The following is a 22,066-nucleotide window of genomic DNA, read 5'->3' on the forward strand; positions in this document are numbered from 1 at the left end:
TATTAAAATAGGGTATTAGAGGACAGGGCAGTTAGTATCCCCTCAGGTGGTTTTGGCGGGCTCATGGGTTGCTGGGGAGAAAAAAAGTTCACTGACCCCTGTGACTTAGGAGCCCGCTCAAAACCAGGCCACTGATAGGTCAACCCCTGCTGCCAGGCAGAAAATGAAAAGACCGCGTAAAAGTAGCCTGAACTCGCCTGAACCGGCTGGGAGTCAGGGCTATAAATACGGAGGTCCGTGGCTCACAGCTCAGTCGCTCCAGAGGACGGAAGAACTGTGGTGTTCTCCCCACCCCCCCCCCCTGTATTCATTATGTCGCGGATGTTTTTGTGTGTTGGGGTCACCTTTGCGTGTGCATAGGGGGACGTCTTGATGGTTATAAGTTTATGATTTCAATAAATAAAAATTAAAAAAAAAAAAAAAAAAAAGAAGAAAATATATATATATAAATGATTATAGGAGGTTGGATATGTTGAAGCTTGGTTGGGTAGTTTGCAGCCTGGGCCGTAGTGGCTAGGATTGCTAAAGCTGTACTTATTTCTATATATTAAATTATCAATTACCATATTTATATTATTTATATATTTAATATTTATTTATTTATTATTCAATTTAAAACAACAATAAACATCCGCGGCCGTTTTATTATCCAGCAAGTGGTCTGTGTCAATTCTTTTATTTAAGTTTAAGGTAAACTGCCTCCATCTCATTGCCGTCTGCTTTCCCATGAAGGAAAAAGGTTAATGGCAGCCTCTGACCCCTTTTTCCCATGGGAAAGTGGCGGAAGAGGGGTTTTTAATTAGCACTATTAAAATAGGGTATTAGAGGACAGGGCAGTTAGTATCCCCTCAGGTGGTTTTGGCGGGCTCATGGGTTGCTGGGGAGAAAAAAAGTTCACTGACCCCTGTGACTTAGGAGCCCGCTCAAAACCAGGCCACTGATAGGTCAACCCCTGCTGCCAGGCAGAAAATGAAAAGACCGCGTAAAAGTAGCCTGAACTCGCCTGAACCGGCTGGGAGTCAGGGCTATAAATACGGAGGTCCGTGGCTCACAGCTCAGTCGCTCCAGAGGACGGAAGAACTGTGGTGTTCTCCCCACCCCCCCCCCCCCTGTATTCATTATGTCGCGGATGTTTTTGTGTGTTGGGGTCACCTTTGCGTGTGCATAGGGGGACGTCTTGATGGTTATAAGTTTATGATTTCAATAAATAAAAATTAAAAAAAAAAAAAAAAAAAAGAAGAAAATATATATATATAAATGATTATAGGAGGTTGGATATGTTGAAGCTTGGTTGGGTAGTTTGCAGCCTGGGCCGTAGTGGCTAGGATTGCTAAAGCTGTACTTATTTCTATATATTAAATTATCAATTACCATATTTATATTATTTATATATTTAATATTTATTTATTTATTATTCAATTTAAAACAACAATAAACATCCGCGGCCGTTTTATTATCCAGCAAGTGGTCTGTGTCAATTCTTTTATTTAAGTTTAAGGTAAACTGCCTCCATCTCATTGCCGTCTGCTTTCCCATGAAGGAAAAAGGTTAATGGCAGCCTCTGACCCCTTTTTCCCATGGGAAAGTGGCGGAAGAGGGGTTTTTAATTAGCACTATTAAAATAGGGTATTAGAGGACAGGGCAGTTAGTATCCCCTCAGGTGGTTTTGGCGGGCTCATGGGTTGCTGGGGAGAAAAAAAGTTCACTGACCCCTGTGACTTAGGAGCCCGCTCAAAACCAGGCCACTGATAGGTCAACCCCTGCTGCCAGGCAGAAAATGAAAAGACCGCGTAAAAGTAGCCTGAACTCGCCTGAACCGGCTGGGAGTCAGGGCTATAAATACGGAGGTCCGTGGCTCACAGCTCAGTCGCTCCAGAGGACGGAAGAACTGTGGTGTTCTCCCCACCCCCCCCCCCCTGTATTCATTATGTCGCGGATGTTTTTGTGTGTTGGGGTCACCTTTGCGTGTGCATAGGGGGACGTCTTGATGGTTATAAGTTTATGATTTCAATAAATAAAAATTTAAAAAAAAAAAAAAAAAAAGAAGAAAATATATATATATAAATGATTATAGGAGGTTGGATATGTTGAAGCTTGGTTGGGTAGTTTGCAGCCTGGGCCGTAGTGGCTAGGATTGCTAAAGCTGTACTTATTTCTATATATTAAATTATCAATTACCATATTTATATTATTTATATATTTAATATTTATTTATTTATTATTCAATTTAAAACAACAATAAACATCCGCGGCCGTTTTATTATCCAGCAAGTGGTCTGTGTCAATTCTTTTATTTAAGTTTAAGGTAAACTGCCTCCATCTCATTGCCGTCTGCTTTCCCATGGGAAAAAGGTTAATGGCAGCCTCTGACCCCTTTTTCCTTCATGGGAAAGTGGCGGAAGAGGGGTTTTTAATTAGCACTATTAAAATAGGGTATTAGAGGACAGGGCAGTTAGTATCCCCTCAGGTGGTTTTGGCGGGCTCATGGGTTGCTGGGGAGAAAAAAAGTTCACTGACCCCTGTGACTTAGGAGCCCGCTCAAAACCAGGCCACTGATAGGTCAACCCCTGCTGCCAGGCAGAAAATGAAAAGACCGCGTAAAAGTAGCCTGAACTCGCCTGAACCGGCTGGGAGTCAGGGCTATAAATACGGAGGTCCGTGGCTCACAGCTCAGTCGCTCCAGAGGACGGAAGAACTGTGGTGTTCTCCCCACCCCCCCCCCTGTATTCATTATGTCGCGGATGTTTTTGTGTGTTGGGGTCACCTTTGCGTGTGCATAGGGGGACGTCTTGATGGTTATAAGTTTATGATTTAAAAAAAAAAAAATTTAAAAAAAAAAAAAAAAAAAGAAGAAAATATATATATATAAATGATTATAGGAGGTTGGATATGTTGAAGCTTGGTTGGGTAGTTTGCAGCCTGGGCCGTAGTGGCTAGGATTGCTAAAGCTGTACTTATTTCTATATATTAAATTATCAATTACCATATTTATATTATTTATATATTTAATATTTATTTATTTATTATTCAATTTAAAACAACAATAAACATCCGCGGCCGTTTTATTATCCAGCAAGTGGTCTGTGTCAATTCTTTTATTTAAGTTTAAGGTAAACTGCCTCCATCTCATTGCCGTCTGCTTTCCCATGACTTAAATACAGTTTCTATCCCAATTGTATCACAAAATTAGAGATATAACCGTATATATATACAAACAATGAAAATAAAGTGACTTAGTGCACACAATAAAGTGCAATCAATATTGAAAAAAAGTCCCAAAGAGATTTCAACAAAACTCCAAATTCTGTGCGGACATGAATGCCAGAAAGGAAGGTGCTGAAAGTAGTGTCCAAGTAGCAGGATAGATAAGAAAGCCACCACCTCCTATCTATATCCTGCTTACCGGATGGGATGGATCCCTATAATGAGGAATCAAATGCGCTTGTGGCTTTACAGCCCAGATGGCAATCAATCGATCCAGCAAGCAAAGGGTCCTCACTTCTTAGTAGGCAATCTAGCTTTCCCCTTTATGTTCACATTACCGCTCTCCAACAAGTCACCATGTAGATATCCAAAAGGAAAAAAGAATCGACATAGAGCAGTATTGCAAACAAAGCTGATTTAATAAGAAAATGTCAGTTTCACTCACATTTGGTGGAATAACAGTAAGCGTTTAAATGTCTCTAGCCGGCCGGCTTTCTCGTATCGCTCGTTCCTTCCGGATGGCGATGAGGTACACACAATAGTGGCGTCAGCACGCCGCTCCTCCCTACGCCGTTTCGTCCTATCGTAGACTTCTTCCAGGGGCACCCTGGAAGGACGAAACGGCGTAGGGAGGAGCGGCGTGCTGACGCCACTATTGTGTGTACCTCATCGCCATCCGGAAGGAACGAGCGATACGAGAAAGCCGGCCGGCTAGAGACATTTAAACGCTTACTGTTATTCCACCAAATGTGAGTGAAACTGACATTTTCTTATTAAATCAGCTTTGTTTGCAATACTGCTCTATGTCGATTCTTTTTTCCTTTTGGATATCTACATGGTGACTTGTTGGAGAGCGGTAATGTGAACATAAAGGGGAAAGCTAGATTGCCTACTAAGAAGTGAGGACCCTTTGCTTGCTGGATCGATTGATTGCCATCTGGGCTGTAAAGCCACAAGCGCATTTGATTCCTCATTATAGGGATCCATCCCATCCGGTAAGCAGGATATAGATAGGAGGTGGTGGCTTTCTTATCTATCCTGCTACTTGGACACTACTTTCAGCACCTTCCTTTCTGGCATTCATGTCCGCACAGAATTTGGAGTTTTGTTGAAATCTCTTTGGGACTTTTTTTCAATATTGATTGCACTTTATTGTGTGCACTAAGTCACTTTATTTTCATTGTTTGTATATATATACGGTTATATCTCTAATTTTGTGATACAATTGGGATAGAAACTGTATTTAAGTCATACCACAGCAGCGCAGCATAATTTTATTTTATATTTGCACTTGATGTTTATCCAACATTTTTTTGCTGCAGCAGCAACTATATATATTCATTTATTTACATTGTGTTATTATTTAAATCAATTTAATTTCCACAAAATTTTTAGACCAGCGCAGTATCACTTGAACAACAATTTACTGTGTAAATGTGACTGGCAGGGAAGGGGTTAACACTAGGGGGCGCTGAAGGGTTTACTATTTTCCCTGGGTGTGATTCTAACTGTAGGGGGAGGGGAATCACAAGGGGAGGAGACCGATCTGTGTTCCTCTGTACTGGGAACACACATCGGTCTCCTCACCTCTGACAGGAGGTGGATCTGTGTGTTTACACACACAGATCCACACTCCTGCCGTGATTGACGGCAATCGTGGGTACCCGGCGACTTCGCGGGCACACGCACCGGGTCGTGAGCGATGCCTGCGCCCCCTAGCGGCCTCAATGCAAAGGATGTCATATGACGTCCACTCTGAGGGAGAGACAGTTCCTGTCAATGCCATATTACTATTGGTCGGTAGGGAACTGGTTAAAGAAAATTGAACTTTTGCTTTTTGGAATCCCCCCCCCCCCTCCGATGTCAGGGGGGAGGAGGGAGCAGATACCTGTGTAATCCAGGTATTTGCTTCCACGTTCGGGCATAGATCACTGCGGTGACCTACGCCATGTCTGGCGCCTACTCCCCCAGCCGGCTGTCTGGGAGACTCACGGGTCACAGAAAAGACAGCAGGGACCAGTGGGATCGCGCAGCGCGACTCATGCATGCGCAATAGGAAACCAGGAAGTGAAGGCGCAAGCCTTAACTTCCTGATTCCTTTACCAAAGATGGCGCCACCTCGAAACCGAGAGCCGAGGAACAGATTGGCTTCCGGTGCCGACATCGCGGGTGCCCAGGACAGGTAGGTGTCTGACTTTTAATATTTATTTATTTTCGGCAGAACTCTGTTTTAAATAGTTTTGTATGTATTCGTTTGTTTCTGAGCATGCTTGCTCTTATGTTTTTTTTTCGTACGCAAACCATACTAATGAAACAAAAATCAGACGTGGAGTTCACATCCGATGTTCTAGCCTGCACATCCAGCTTTTGTCTGCTGAAAAAAAGCAAAATTGCTTGTCGGAAGCACCTTTCTAACGATCTGAAAATCGTCAGACCGCTCGTTGTACAGATTTTTCCATCCAATTTTCGGTTCGTGTGTATGGGTCTTAAGGGGTTGACCTACCTCATTTATTGTATTTAAAGGGGTGGTTCCCCTAAAAATAAACTTTTGACATTGCATTTGCTATAATAATTACAATTAGAATCGGCTGGTTTTATGTAAAAAATACCTCCGTACGTAGCGTTTGGTATATTCGTTCCCACCACCACTTCCGGGTACGATGCTGGCGGTGGGCGTTCCTAATTGATGGACAGGCATCCGACCGACGCATCCATCGCGTCACGAGATGCCGAAAGAAGCCGAACGTCGGTGCGGCTCTATACGGCGCATGCGCACCGACGTTCGGCTTCTTTCGGCATCTCATGACGCGATGGATGCGTCGGTCGGATGCCTGTCCATCAATTAGGAACGCCCACCGCCAGCATCGTACCCGGAAGTGGCGGTGGGAACGAATATACCAAACGCTACGTACGGAGGTATTTTTTACATAAAACCAGCCGATTCTAATTGTAATTATTATAGCAAATGCAATGTCAAAAGTTTATTTTTAGGGGAACCACCGCTTTAAAATATCGTAATTTTTCAAATCAAAATTGGTAACTTAAAATAAATATATGATAAAAACAAAAAAAAAACGATTTGCATGCAGTCCTGTGAAATTATGAGCAACTGTACTGTTTATTTTTATTTTTTATTGGGCTGCAGCCAGGAATGTTTTAGGTGGTGGTGTAGGATTACTGTAATGGTAATGATTTTGTCAGTTACCTCAGACATGCAGCAACCCCCCCTCCCCCAATAGGTGTCACTTGACCATGTGTTGGAGCACATAAAAAGAAGAAAGCCTGTGTAATTAGGTAACCAATGACACCGTCCCTTGTGTACCCATCCCGCCCCCATCATCATCAGTATGAGCTCTGTTTATATTCAGGGATCATGGGTAAGACACCAGAACATCCAGCATGCCTAGCATTATGATGGTAGTAAGGGGTTGATGGGTGAACGATTATTAATCCAGCACGAGGGCACAGCCAGGAGAAGGAGGGGGAGGGGAGGGGGTTTGCTGCTGCTTTTGTTGTTGTGCAGAGGAGGGTCTGTGAGCTTTAGCAACAGATTCCATGTGACCAGATCCATCTACATGTCTGTCTGCTCCCTGATTGGTTCATACAGAATATCCCTCTTCCTGTTTGCAGTGTTTATGATAGAGACATGGCTTTGCTTTGTGTTGGCTGAAGTAAAGTTAATCATCCCAGCAACCTGAGGTCTCGGCCTGCCTTCCAATTGGATGCATGTGGCTTAGAAAGTTAACCGTTTGTTAGCAGTCCTTCAAGTATATGGCTTGCATTTTTCTCCGTCAGTGTATACATGCTGTGCTTGTACTGCAGTAGCTGGCAATGCCTGGCATGCTGCCCCATCTGCTGTGACATCAGAAGTCACTTGGAAAGTGTTTTGTGGAGGTATCAGGACAGCAGCACATGTGTGTCACATTGTCACGGGCGAACGTCACCTCTGCATTACAGGTTTGTGCACTGTCCCATCTATCAGGGGCGCTTTCTATGCTTTTTCCCCTTCAAATGTATTGGCTGTATAATAATGCGCGTGTCATAGCTTGTTACACTAAATTTACCATGTATTGCTGTATGGGAGGGGCTTAAAATCAAATTACAATTATTGCCGCCATTCACATTATATATTGTTTTTAGAAACCTGTTTTTACTATATATGATTTGTATAACGCAAGCAGGTTGTGTAGAACTTTACAATATAGAGACTGTACAGTTACACAATTTACTACCGGAGGATTAGGAGGGTTGTGCTCGCAAAAGCTTGCAATCTAAAGGATTATTGGTTATTTACTAGTTTGAAGTCCGTCCAAGGTAATATATATATATTTTTTATGTGCCAAGATTGCTTAAAGCAGTAGTAAATTTGGCTTTATTTTTATTTTATACCTACAGGTAAGCCTATAATAAGGCTTACCTGTAGATACGGTAAATATCTCCTAGTCGTGCACTGATTAGGAGCTATTTACCTTTAATCGCAGTCAGTGACGTCAAAGGGGCATGCACAATGCAATCTCAGTGGACAGCATGCCATCCATTGGCAGCTGTGCAGAAGTGGCATCACGGCTCGGCTATCCAAATAACCGGAGCCCACAAACCCAGAAGAAAGACCAGGTGAAAATGGAATGTCTGCAGTAACAGCTTGCCGCTGGAGGGCTTTGATTTAAGGTAAGTCTGTTATAATGTGCTAGTATGTGATGCAGGAGCCCCTTTTTATTTATTTTTTGCAGTTTACTAGTAAAGATCCTACAATGTGTCCTTTTTAAAGTGTTCACCATTTAATTTTTCTGAAAAGGTGAACCAATGGTATACACCCCTTCCTACCCACCCCCGGGCCCTGCTGTATTTACAATGGGTGATGAACTGTCAGTGCCAATGCAGTCTGTAATATTTAAAAACCCTCGCTCTTCTCCCTCTTTTCTGTGCAGCGCTTCCGAAACAAGAGCGTGTATGGTTTTTCAGTGTTTTTTCACCTTAATGCATTCTATGCATTAGGTCCGGGGTCTCCAAACAATGAAAAGGAGGGGCCTGGAGTGCTAGCAGGGCACCCCACAAGAAGAGGATCGGGACTGCTTTGTGCAAAACAATTGCACAGAGCAGGTAAGTATAGGAAAGTTTGTTATTTTAATTTTTTTAAATGGGGTTTCTGTGTGTGTATTCCTAATTCCCAGACTCACGGTCAGCCAAAACAATTGGTCCTAGAGTTAGGCTCTTTTCACATCTAGCGACGGCAGAGTGTCACGATTTGAGGGCATTTTTGGAGTAGCACCATTTTTTTTAATGGACTGTTCTCTGCTCCAGAAATTCGCCAAAGTAGCTCCTATACCTTTTATTGGAGCCAACTTTGTCACATAACAAAACGCCAGTTTATTTTGCGTGTTTGGGGTGCCATTAATGAGGAAGTAAACTTCCATCCTTTTTTCTTGTAAAAAACAAAAGAAACTTCCATCTTAAAAATGTACCTATAGGTAAGTCAGGCTTACATGTTGTTAGTGTAAATATCTCCGAAACATGCACCGTTTATGAAATATTTACTGTACATGCTGCCAGTGAAATCACTGGCGCATGCACTCTGAAGGAAGGCCCGCCCCTGCCGCAAGTGAGGGAGTGTGATGTCATTGCGGCTCTGGCCTGTCAAAGCAGGGGTCCGCGAACCCCGAAGCAAGACAGTTGAAGATGGAAGCTGTCTCCAGTGATAGCATCGCATCTCTGGCAGGCTTCGTTTTGAGGTAAGTTTCACATAAAGTGCTAGTATGCGATGCATACTAGCACATTATGTCTTTGTCTTGCAGGTAAGAGAGGAGAAAAAAAGTGCAGCAGTTTACAACCGCTTTAACAGTAATGACATCCAAACATGCATTGCAGATTTCCTGCGATTTTATTTATTTTTATCCCCCTTCCAGAATCGAGGCCTTATTGTCAAGTTAACTGATGCATAATAATGTTAATCTCGGTGTCTAAGGCAGGCCATCCATTATGCAGTTTTTCTTGCCTTTAACCACGGGTTGCAGGAAAGACAATTGGTCGATTCCCTCATGTACACAGTCCGCGTTGATAGGGGAATTCCTCTCGCAGCACTATTGTGTTCTGCAGGCTGGGAGCCCTCCCCACCTGCAGAATACAATGATCACTGCTGCCATGCTGGTTTTACTGAAGTCTATTGATAGATCAGCTTCAGTACAACCAGTCTACTTATAGATGGATCGGAATTCTCCCGGAGCCACATTTTTTTTTTTAACAGTTCTGGCTTAAGATTACAAACAATTCTGCTATAGTAGCAATAAGCTTTTATCTGTGTATTTGATTGACGTTTAGATCTTCTTACTGGCATCCTTATTCGCATACACTCAGTCCTGATTGCCAATTTTCCCAGACTTCTCATCGCTGTGCTGTTTCCTGGGTCACAATTTGGTATATGTCCCTTCTTCCTTTTAGATTGTATTGTTTTGAAGGTTTTTGCATGTTCTGTTTTTTGTACAGCGCTGCAGGTTTTTGGTTGCTATGGGTTTCAACCTGTGTTCCTTATTCTTAAAGCGGAGGTCCACCCAAAAATTTTATTTTTTAAAAGCCAACAGCTACAAATACTGCAGATGCTGACTTTTTAAAAAATGGACACTTGCATGTCCTGCGCGCCCGCGATGTCGGCAGCCAAGACCGAGCAATCGATCGTCTCTCGGCTGTCCCCGCCGCCATCCTCGGTGAGGGAATCAGGAAGTGAAGCGTTGTGGCTTCGCTGCCCGGTTCCCTACTGTGAATGCGCGAGCGGCGCGGCCCGTCCTTGCTGGTCCCTGTTCTCTCCTGGGAACAGTGTGTTTCCCAGGAGACAGCGAGGGGGGGGGGGGATAGTTGCGTGACTCCCATGGGAGTCTATGCCCGGAAGTGGGTGCAAATACCTGTCTTAGACCCCCTCCCCCCTGAAAGGTGCCAAATGTGACACCGGAGGGGGGGGGGGGGTTCCGAAAAGCAGAAGTTCAATTTTTGGGTGGAACTCAATGCTAATTCTTGAATTCAGTAGTTCTTGGCAACCAATCAGAATTCACTCTCCAGAGGTCAGCTCAGTACAGGATGAATTTTGATTGGTTGCTGCACATAATATTAAAAAATCACATATGATAAGGGTTATGTGTGTAAATGGTGTCAAAATGTAGGAGCTGATGAAGCTTTCACTTAACACCTTGTTCATGACATGTGCTGACAGACTGTACAACAATAGACTTGTAATTATAAAGGGTTAAAATAGTTTTACATTTAAGCCACGAAAGCCCTGACGAGGCATAAAGTGCACGTTTTTATTGGAATCTCACATAAACAATTTGCAGGGCTTGTTTTTTTTTTTTTTTTGATTACTTTAGTGGAGAGTGAAAGAGGAATAATAGAAAAAAAAAAAAAAGCCTAAAAACCCCCCCCCCCCCCCATAGTACTGTGAGAAGCCCTATAGGGAGCCGCTGGGACATGTTGCCATGCCAACAGGTTCAGGAGCCTGCCAGCCAGCTTGTCAATGGGCAATACTAAGAGGGAGCGTCCAAATGCAGCCTGCTAGCTGCAATGTGATTGGTCACACCTCTGTTGTCTTTGTGTAGAGCAAAGCATGCTGGGTAAGACCCAGAGTGAATGCTCAGTTTGTCTCAAGGCTGCAGTGAGGTAATGCTTTTGAATCTTTTGGGATTACGAGCTTGAACCTCTTTAAAAAAAAAAAAAAAAGACTGCAGTGTGTAGCATATTTTTGCCATTTTCTGAGTTTCCTAAGCAAGCACATCTATAGTACATAGAGATGTTAGAACGCAGGGCAGGAGGAGGTGAGCACATTTTTTAGTGACGTGTGGAGTCGAATCCCTAATTTAGCTTTACAATGTTTTTTGTCCATGTTTTCTATACATGGCCCTCTAAATCATATTAAGATTTGAACGTCCAGGCAACCTGCTTGTTTTGTTGTTTTGCAGCCACATGCCGACAACGAAGGTATGAATGGGCTCCTTCGTATCTTATTGTGGTAGAGAGTGCAATGCGAAAACAGCTGTATACTCATTAACGCCATGTGCTTTTTTTTTTTCTCCTACCGCCTCACCTTTAAAATGCATGCTTGCATCATACTGTAATTTATTGAAAAGTGACCTCATCCTTCCTAAGAGCTGTACCACGTCTCATCGCTAAAGCCTTCGATTATTGTAGATTTCAAAAGCGTAACTCGTGCTTCGAATGCACCTAAGATTGATTGGTTGCGTCTTTTTTTTTTTTTTTTTTTTTTTACAGTAAGACGGTCCGAAACTTCAATGTTGCATGTATGCATGGCGGATTTAGCGTTGCACTTGATTAATACCTTCTTTGCATAAGCAGTAGGTAACGTTGTGTTAAAACGAAATGTGTATTTTTACTAGACGCAGTAAGTTCTGATCCAGTGTTTCTCCTTCGGTTGTCTAGAAATGGCGGCAGTCTGCATTGTGTTCTGTTCTAAATCAGCCTGGCCATGTAGCCGTTTGGTTCTTAAAGCTTCTACGACTTACATTTTTAAAATAACCTGCATAGACTGGAAAAGGCGCTGCCTTTTAGATGGTCTCTTAGCTGATTCACTTCTTTTCTTTCTAGTGATTTGTAGCCTTGTTTTGCTTTAGTGAAAAGAAATGTATAAAAGGCGCTCTGGATTAACTCTCTCGCGAACATGGGGTGTCCGAGGAACGATTTTCTTATGGAGAACATTGCATACTTGGTGTAAATTTAGATGTGTAAACTGAGAGTAACTCACTTGTAGTAAATACGTATAGGTTTGTGTTCTTGGTACTAGGCTGGCTATTCTGTGTCATTCTTACTTCACTTCTTTTGGAGGTCTTGCCTTCATACGGAGTTGAGAAGTGGCAGATCCTTTTTTTACTTGCACAAATAGTTACTTTTTAAGGACAAGCTTTCAGGGGTATACCGCTTTTTTCCAAGGTCCAAGCAGTTTATGGATCCTAGACAAAGGAAGCATACCCTGACGGCCTGTCCTGAAAATGTAATGTTGGTGCAAATAAAACTATCGGGCAGTACTCAACTCCTTATGAAGGCAAGACCTTCAGAAGACCAACTGTGGTTAGCAAGACACAGACAGTACTCAACTGTGTTGCTGCAAGTGCAGTTATTTTTGACTGCAATTTCCTTCATCAGGAAGAATTCAGGAAGTCGGTCCAGCAAAGGAGCAAAGGCAGATGTCCTTCTCTAGAGAACAGACCCAGCCCTGGGCCAGTCTGATTCTGAAAAGATGTACTGTCTGCAGCCTGCTGACAAAATGGGCCAAAATAAGTGTGTGGGAAATGACATTCAGGGTTACAAAAAGAAAAAAAATTGTGCAAATTCCCTGATATCTAAGTTGCTGTTGAATGGGCACTTGCTAGATCCCACCACAGAGTTTTAGCTAGGTCAGTGGTATTCAAACTGCAGCCCATGGGCCAGATGCGACCCTTTTGCTTGCCTTTATCTGACCCTCAGTGCACAATTTCTTTTAATAGGAAGCACCATTCCTTCTCCCTGACACCAGTGATGGGGCACTATTCCTTCTCCCTGACACCAGTGATGGGGCACCATTCCTTCTCCCTGACACCAGTGATGGGGCACCATTCCTTCTCCCTGACACCAGTGATGGGGCACCATTCCTTCTCCCTGACACCAGTGATGGGGCACCATTCCTTCTCCCTGACACCAGTGATGGGGCACCATTCCTTCTCCCTGACACCAGTGATGGGGCACCATTCCTTCCCACTGACACCAGTGATGGGGCACCATTCCTTCCCACTGACACCAGTGATGGGGCACCATTCCTTCCCACTGACACCAGTGATGGGGCACCATTCCTTCCCACTGAAGCCAATGATGGGGCACTATTCCTGATACAAAAGAAGACTATTCCTCCTCTTGCTAACCACAGGCGCTATGTAATTTTCTTACTCCCTCAGACATCCAAGCCATAGGCACAGTTTAATTACTATTAGATCGTGAAAGGGGCGGATGGCTACAGCAAGGTGGCGGCTGTAGAAACGACACGTCTTTGCGGGGCATGTTGAAACAAAAGGGCGAAGAGGCAGTATTTTAAATTGATGATAAGGGCGTTCCTTGCTGTAGCCATCCGCCCCTTACACAATATAATACTTATACGCCCGCCCCTTGCAGAGTGGAGCAAGCATCAGGAGCGTGCAGCGCTCATTGCGCATGCGCCGTTTACAGATGAGTCACATCTGTGTTCATCTTTGGGTATTTTCAGAGGTCCGTTGTGCTCTGTACTGCGCAAGTGCGGCGCCTGCGCAGTACAGAGCGGGCATTGTCCGCTGGGGGGACAATTCTTGGCAGGACACTGGCACAAAGCTCTGAATCTCTGGCAAGGTATGCCAGACCTTCAGAGTGAATGCGCCAGTGATGTCACTGGCTGCATGCAGGTAAATATCTCCTAAACGTGCACCGTTTTCATTTTACCTACGGGTAAAAAAAATCACCAAGCGGGGCTTACAACTTCTTTAACACTGGTTCTATTTCACAATGGCTAAATCAGTGTCTGTAGTGCATGTTCAAACCTTAAAGGGGTTGTAAAGGTAAAAAAAAAAATTCCTAAATAGCTTCCTTTACCTTAGTGCAGTCCTCCTTCACTTAACTCATCCTTCGATTTTGTTTTTAAATGTCCTTATTTCTTCTGAGAAATCCTCACTTCCTGTTCTTCTGTCTAACTCCACACAGTAACGCAAGGCTTTTTCACTGCCCGGTTCCCTACAGCGCATGCGCGAGCTGTGTGCACCATGCTCGCTGGTCCCCGCTGTGTTCTGGGAGCCATGTGTTTCCCAGAACACAACGGGGGGGGGGGGGCTTGCGGGACGGACGGGACCTGACATCCTCCCCCCCCCCATTCGATTTTAGTCAACTAAATTGTACTGGAGATTTTAGTCGACTGAAACACAACTAAAACACAAAAGACTATGACTAAAACCAAATCAAGATTAACACTAACAATGTGTGTGCACTTTACAGCTTCCTGAGCATGGCCACATACAGCCATTCTCTTGCACAGTAAAACCTTGGTTTGAGAGCCTTTTGCAGGGTGAGCAAAATGTTTTAATACATTTTGCCTTGATATACAAGCGATGTCTTGATATAAGAGTAGCGTCACGTCACAACTGAGTATAACAAACAAGAGAGGAGCCTCTAAGTGTAGCAATATGGTTACAGTTAATGAAGGTACAACATTTAGCAACTTATTGCTACACTTAGAGGTACTTTGATATACAAGTGCTTTGGATTACAAGCATGTTTCTGGAACGCATTATGCTCGCAATCCAAGGTTTTACTGTATTGGCCACTCTAGCGCACACATGAGGTTTCACATGTGCTAGATGGCTCAGGGCATTTTACACCCCAGCACTCAGGAGCTGCTATGCGTCTGTGTGCATGAGGCCTAATAAATCTCCCAGTGCAGCATAGAAGTTGCCCAAAGGGTGACACTAAAGAGCTGAGAAAAACACGTAGTTTCGTGTTTGTTGGCTGACAATTATTTGCTGTTTGTATGCAAGACAAGTTCACGGCCAACGCCCTTCGGACAAAAATCCTACGTTTTGTCCGCTGAAAATCCGATCATGTTTACCAGGCTTAAAACCATAGTGTGAAGCCAGCCTGACTGATCCAAATTTACTATGTTTGGCCCACTGTCTGTACATTTTAGATCAAGGCCTGCTCAGGACTCTGGTAACTTTTTTTTTATTCTTTATCCAAGCATTGATTTGGCAACCTATGCAGGTTGCTGTTGCATTTTCCGGGTGCGTTTTTTACACATTTTTAATGTATATTTGGAGGTGTCTGTTGTCTTGCAGGAGAAACCAGCAAAAGCACTGCATTTTCATTCTATTTCCATTAAAGTCTATGGGAAAAAAATGTCCCTGATCGCTTCTCTGGAAAATGCACAGATGTGAACATGACATCTAGGAAACCATGTTAAATGGACTGTAGTGCGTTTCTGCAAAACGTAAAACTTCCTGATCTATCCAGAACATATCAGTGTGAGTAGATAAACTCAGAAGAGAGCAAGTATATCAAAAATAGATAAATTCATGGCCTCGCAATGAATTCATTTTGCAACTTCTATCTTTTATTTTCACCCGTAATTACTTTATTTTTGAAGACCAAATTTTTTTTACAATGCCAGGGGGTGGCAATGGGCACCTTGTGCACCTTGCCTCTTCAATAATATTCTAAACAGACCCATCAAACTGCCATTGCTATGGAGAGGATCCACCACACTCTACGTCCCAGGGGAAGGGACCCGGATCCCCCGAGGGACATTGTCTGCTGCCTGGTGGACTACAATCTTAAGGAAGATATTCTGAAACAGGCGAGTGGCCAACGACTTAACTGTCCAAATTTTCCAAGACCTCTCTGGGATTACTCTACAACATCGTCGTGACCTCAAGCCTCTACTTGACACCCTGCGCTCTAAGGAGATAAGGTACAAATGTAAATTTCCGTTCATCCTAGCTTCCTAGCTAGAATGTTTCTATGGCTCGCAGGGGACTCTACATATGGACTACATTACCCATGCCATATTTCGGCAGGCTGCCGATATCGGAACGGATGCGGATGCTCCTCCACCTCGCACTTCCGGCCACAGCCTACGGCAAGCTTTTTGTTCCGTGCAGTGCGGATGTTCTACCACAGACAACCCGAGACTATCGTTTCCACCGGCTATTCGGCACCGATCTCAACGTCACCAGAAAGAGGACAACTTTGAATCCTTCCCCCCCCAATGTCGTCTGGGATCGGCCTGGACTCGACTGTACCCCCCAGCCGGCCATGCCGTGGTCGTTTGCCCTTGTTCTTGCCATTTCAATCGGGATCTTCGTCCACACGTAGTCTGCACACTCTGACTATGGGATGGATCTTGATGCATGGCACGGCAGGTATTTGCCTTATTTTTTCCCAATCCTGCTGGTTCTTTTTCCGCCCCATCTGTACTGTACCGCTGTGTGCGTCTGCTGCTCGCGCACCTCCTTCCTGCTTCGCCCATGCTGGCTAGACTTTCTACAGATGTAGGTGGGCATGCCGCCCTAGTGGAACTCCTGTGTGTCCTCACAGAGTCCTCTAATGTGCCACATACAAGCCAATGCATATGGTCCGGAGCAAGTGGCATAGTTAGGGGGCCTTTGGCTCCTCCTACTGTTTACTGGTTTCGTAGTAGGTATATATATATGTCATTCTTGTGGTTGACCACTATATTTTGGTATGTATACAAGTCCAACTGGACCCTTAATGTCATTTACTACCGTTTGTTCTGATTGTTTGGCTCAGTTTAAAAGTTGTATCTGCTCTATTCTCTCTTGCCCCCCTTATGTACTACCATAGGCCACATACCTCTTTCTTCAGGCTGAGACTCACTCCCGGGCTGCTCTATGCCCACAGGTTTTGAATTGATTCATCCAGCATCTGGAAAAAGAGCTACCGGATTGTATTTTGATACCTACCCCTATGTCACATTCCATTTATACTCTGATCCAAGCTTCCATGGAACGTGGTCCCTCTCTTTAGGTTGACAAAATATGCGCTCTTTCAGGTTTCCTCATCCCATGGCCTTCTACAGGGTCGGGTCTCCTCAGGATAACTTTAAATGCTTGGATCATTCTGGGGTGGCAAGCCACCACTGATTTATTTTACTCCTTTTAATGACCGGGTCCTGGCCAACCCCTCCTCTACCTCACCCATCATCCCATCCTTCCCCCTTCATTATGACGCATAACGGTATTCCAACCACCTCTGATCCACGACAGGCGCAACCCCCATTGCGACTTAAACTATACCTGCTAAACATTTGCGGTCTCAACACCCCAGAAAAATGTTCACGACTGCTGTATACCCTCCAAAAAGCCAAGCCACATATTGCGCTTCTCCAAGAGACCCACTTTTGAGCAGATAATATTCCCAAACTCTACAATCATTACTTCCCGGCAGTATACCATGCCACCAACGAGACAGCAAAATCAAAAGGGGTCTCTATCCTAATCTCGAAACATTGCCAATTTCAGATCACTGATGTCCAGCGGGATACACAGGGCTGATATCTTTTTATCAAGGGCACACTGCATGACATGCCTATCACGATCGCAAACATTTATGCCCCAAACTCGCAACAAGTGCCTTGCTTTCGCAAAGCATTTCACCAATTAACTGCCTTCCGAACGGGTACACTAATTGTAGGAGGAGATTTCAACGTTCCGCTGATGCCCTCTCTAAAAACGTCCAAAGGTTCCACATGCCTAACTTATCGAGCCCTCCGTGCAATAAAATCCCAACTGAGCACGTTGACCCTACACGACACCTGGCGCATGTTACACCCGAATGTGAAGGATTTCACCTATATATATATTTTTTTTTTTCTTCCCTCTACATAACAAAATACTCCAGAATCGATCATTTCTTCCTCGCACAGAATGACCTTGCTTTACTCACAGAAGCCACTATCGAACCCATGCTGCTTTCAGACCATCACCCAATAACCATGTCTCTGGTGCTTCCAGTGCACCGTGCCAGATCCATGATTTGGAGACTGGACGATTCCCTACTATTGGACTCGTTAAATTCCCAAATGCTCTCTGACCGCCTCGCTCAATATTTTGAAGAAAATTACACCGCTGACACACCCCCGGCCACTTTATGGGCGGCTCATAAATGTGTCATTAGAGGGGAATTTATTTCTTTAATGGCCAAGCGACACAAACTCAGGAAGGCCCGTATCACTGAACTGTCCAATCTGTTATAAACCTCGAACATGCTCACAAACTTACACTTGCTAACCCAACTCATACTGACCTCTTGAAAGCTAGGGAAGACTTACTGGAGAAACTCAGTTAAAACGTAAGTACGCCCTTACCCACAAACTATTTTATGAATTCGGTAATAAGGCGGGGAAACTACTGGCGACAGCCCTACAAAAAAAAATCGACCCACACCATACACGCCATCACTTCCCCCGCGGGGGTCACTGTTGCCAAAACCGAAAGTATCGCCCAATACTTTTCTAACTTGTATAACTTGCCCAAGTCACATACGACATTACCTGCTTTCACACTGGAGCGGTGTGCTTGCAGCACAGAAAAAAAGACCTGCAAGCAGCATCTTTGGAGCAGTGTGGGACCGCTCATAAACCGCCCCTGCCATTGAAATCAATGAACATGCCAAAGCACCGCTTTTTGGATGTTGTTAACCCCTTCTTTGCTTTTTAAAGTGCCCTGCTCCCTAAAACTAGCGACGCTATACCGCTAACGCTTGGGCGGAGTGTGAAAGTAGCCATACTGTGTGTGGTCAGCTTTGCTTGGAGAAATACAGCATGAGAAAAATGTCTACATGCAGACTTCAATGTTACTGAATATGTGATCATAAAGTATTAAACAAGCTTAAAGGGGTGTTCCAGCCTTTTTTTTAAGTTTATTAAAAGTCAGCAGCTACAAAAAGTGTAGCTGCTGGCTTTTAATAAACAGACACTTACCTGCTCCTCGGTTCCAGTGACGCGCCAGCCAGGGCTCCGCTAGTGTGGGCACCCGGCAGTGACAGCTTTCGGCTTCACGGCCGGGCACCCACTGCGCATGCACGAGCGGCACTGCGCCGTCCGATTGGACAGGCGCTCGCCTACAGGGAGGGGCTGCAATAAGGCGATTAAGCTATTCGCCTTACCACCCCCTCGGCGGAAGGAGGAAGTGGGACGGGAAGTCGCACTTCTCCTGAAGCCCATACTCCCCCCCCCCCCCCCCCCCCCCCCCCCCCCCCTCCCAAAAAAAAAATTGCATGCCAAATGTGGCATGTTAAGGGGGCAAGGAGTGGGTTAAGTGGAAGTTCAATTTTTAGGTGGAACTCCGCTGAAAAGTGCCGGAGGGGGGTGCAGATACCTGTCTAAGACAGGTATTTGCACCCACTTATGGGAATACTCTTGTGCAGCAGCCCCGCCCCTACCCGCACCCCCCGCTGTCTTCTGGGAAACACACTGTTCCCAGGAGAGAGCGGGGACCAGTGACGGCTCACCGCACTACTCGCACATGCGCAGTAGGGAACCGGGCAGTGAAGCCGCAACACTTCACTTCCCGATTCCTTCACCGAGGATGGCTGCCGATATCGCAGGCGCGATGGACAGGTAAGTGTCCATATTTTAAAAGTTAGCAGCTGCAGTATTTGTAGCTGCTGGCTTTTAAAAGAAAAATAATTTCGGCGGACCCTCCGCTTTTAAGTGTTTGTATAGTCAATGTTTTGGCTTTTACCTACAGGTAAGCCTATAATAAGGCTTACCTGTAGGTAAAAAAAATATCTCCTAAACTTTTACGGTTTAGGAGATATTTCCCTTGCAATAAGCCGCTGACTACAGCGGCGCATGCGCACAGGGGATTCTCGGCTTAATGCCTGGCAGATGCTGGACCTTGCTGGAAACAAGTCTCCAGCGCGGGAGTGACAACATCACAGATTCAGCCACTCACAGCACTGGAGCCGCGATACCCAGAAGACACGCAGAGGCAACATGTCGGCTACCTCGGCGTGGACCAGGTAAGTATGTATTCTTTTGTTTCTGAGCATGTGTAGTCTTGCTCTCATGATTTCTTTTATTTTTTTTGTACGAAAACCGTACTAATGAAAGGAAATCCGGCGTTGAGTTCACATCCGACAACATTTTTATAGTCTGCACATCCAGCTGTTGCTCGATGAAAAAGTGAAATTGGCTGTCGCAAGCACTGTACTATCAATCCGAAAATCTGCAGACAGCACGTCTGACAAATTTTTCCATCTGATTTTCGCATTGTGTGTACGGGTCTTAAAGGGGTTGTAAAGGTAAAAAAATGTTTTCCTAAATAGCTTCCTTTACCTTAGTGCAGTCCTCCTTCACTTACCTCATCCTTCCATTTTGCTTTTAAATGTCCTAATTTCTTCTGAGAAATCCTCACTTCCTGTTCTTCTGTCTGTAACTCCACACAGTAATGCAAGACTTTCTCCCTGGTGTGGAGTGTCCTGCTCACCCCCTCCCTTGGACAACAAGAGAGTCAGGACGCCCACTAACACATAGCTCCTTTCTCTATCTGCACTGTAGAGAGCGTCCTGACTCTCCTGTTATCCAAGGGAGGGGGGGTGAGCATGACACTCCACACCAGGGAGAAAGCCTTGCATTACTGTGTGGAGTTACAGACAGAAGAACAGGAAGTGAGTCTTTTTTTTTTTTTTTTTTCAGTTTGGCTAGAGTAGGGGTGGGTTAAACCAGGGGTCAAGTCCTGGGGAAAAAAGTGTGGGAACTCCCACCCAAGATCCACTTCCCCACCAAAAAAAAAAAATGATACACTCATATGCATAATTAAAAAAAAAATTCGATCCACTGTACCTTAGTAATCCTTTGTTACTGTCCGCTTCCTGTATATGGATTCATCGGGTAGTGTGCGGGTATTCCGTCACTTCCTCGATGCCGCAATGTCTCCTGGGAGCTTTTGTCATTGTTCCCAGGAGACATTGCGGCATCGAGGAAGTGACGGAATACCCACACACTACCCGATGAATCCATATACAGGAAGCTGCCAGTAACATAAAGGATTACTAAGGTTCGCCTGCCCCTGACAGTGACTCGAGCATCGCCGCTTAGTGAAGGATTGGCTCGGCTGCTCTAGTCCTGCAAAGGGAACTGCGTTCCCGCAGGACTTGAGCCCTGGGTTAAACCCCTGTTTTTTTTTAATGCCAACTGTATCCCATTGGGGACATTTTCAGCTCACTTCCTGATCCCATAGGCAACACAACAAATCCCTTGTCACCAGAACTAGTGTTCCCATCAGAAGATTTCCCCTATTACTGTTCTGGGAACAGCCCAAAATGTAGAATTTACACGTTTGCTTTGTTTCATTTCATGCAGTAGCCTGCAGATATCTGTGTACTACAGCACTAGGCTTTGCGATACCTTGACCCTTCACTACCCAGGTTTATTATGAAGTACACTGGAAATTTTCATCTGTCTGTGACGTGCTCCATACACACATATGTGTGTATGTATATATGTGTGTGCTCCATACACGCATGCATACACACACACACACACACACACAATGCATGTCCTGAAAAACGCTGAACCGCACGGCTTTCTCATCTCCCTCTGGCTGTGAGCTGAAAAATGAGAACTCTCTATAAACAACAACAAAAGTTAATGGACTCCATAAAAGATGGGACTGAAGCAAGATTTGTACTATCTTCTCTCTTAGAGAGAACCATTCTTAGTAAATTCTGTTCTGAAACGAGTCTTATGTGAACATTAGGAAACGCATCGCATTCCACTGGCAACGTCCTCCTGGTAAACATTTTAAATGTAATTTTTGGACTGGAGCTATAGATTCTTCCCATGAAAGACTTACTATATCCTACATAGAGATTGCCCAGAGACAAATCAAGTCTTCATTTGAAAAAAAAACGTTGCGTAACTCCGTATTATGTTAGGAAACCCCATCTTACGGATATATTGGAATAAACATACTCTGTTGTGCTCCTATGAAGTAATCTTTCACTGTCGGTGCTGGGGGGGTTGTCAAAGCATTCAACTTGGGCTCCGAGTCCTGCTTAGATTATACTTTGGGCTTCATGCATTATAGAGTAAAAAATCAAAGTTCCATGGAAAAAAAATGTTCACGTGGGATTGCATATTATTGTTTGAATGTAGCATCATTCTAATTCAAAATGTACAAATATATATTCATTTATGCCAAAATACTTCTCAGAAAGAAAAAAAAATTAATTTATTTTGGCTTAAAAATATGAGGGTACTTTATGTGCTGTCCATGGTGCTGATTGCATTGGAGTTTTTTTTTTTTTGCTAGAAATTTGAAAAATAAAACTACACAAAGTTCAACTGCTCTGTTGT

General features: G+C 44.3%; 1 protein-coding gene across 5 annotated transcripts in view; it reads left to right on the top strand.

Annotated features, from left to right (window-relative positions):
* STOX2 (storkhead box 2) overlaps window positions 1-22,066 on the top strand; it is a 280,620-nt gene that overhangs the window by 198,350 nt on the left and 60,204 nt on the right. Inside the window, exon 1 of one of the 5 annotated variants that reach the window (XM_040333981.1) lies at window positions 6,374-6,581. The exons of 3 other annotated variants lie outside the window; for them this stretch is intronic. In XM_040333981.1, coding sequence (XP_040189915.1) covers window positions 6,506-6,581 — 76 coding nt within the window. In that variant the 5' untranslated portion in view covers window positions 6,374-6,505. Of the gene's footprint in view, window positions 1-6,373; window positions 6,582-6,707; window positions 7,162-22,066 lie in introns of those variants that run through there. One more of the 5 variants, XM_040333982.1, reaches the window with a different exon arrangement.

Source organism: Rana temporaria, chromosome 1, assembly GCF_905171775.1.
Source record: "Rana temporaria chromosome 1, aRanTem1.1, whole genome shotgun sequence".
In the NCBI taxonomy this organism is placed as follows: Eukaryota; Metazoa; Chordata; class Amphibia; order Anura; family Ranidae; genus Rana; species Rana temporaria.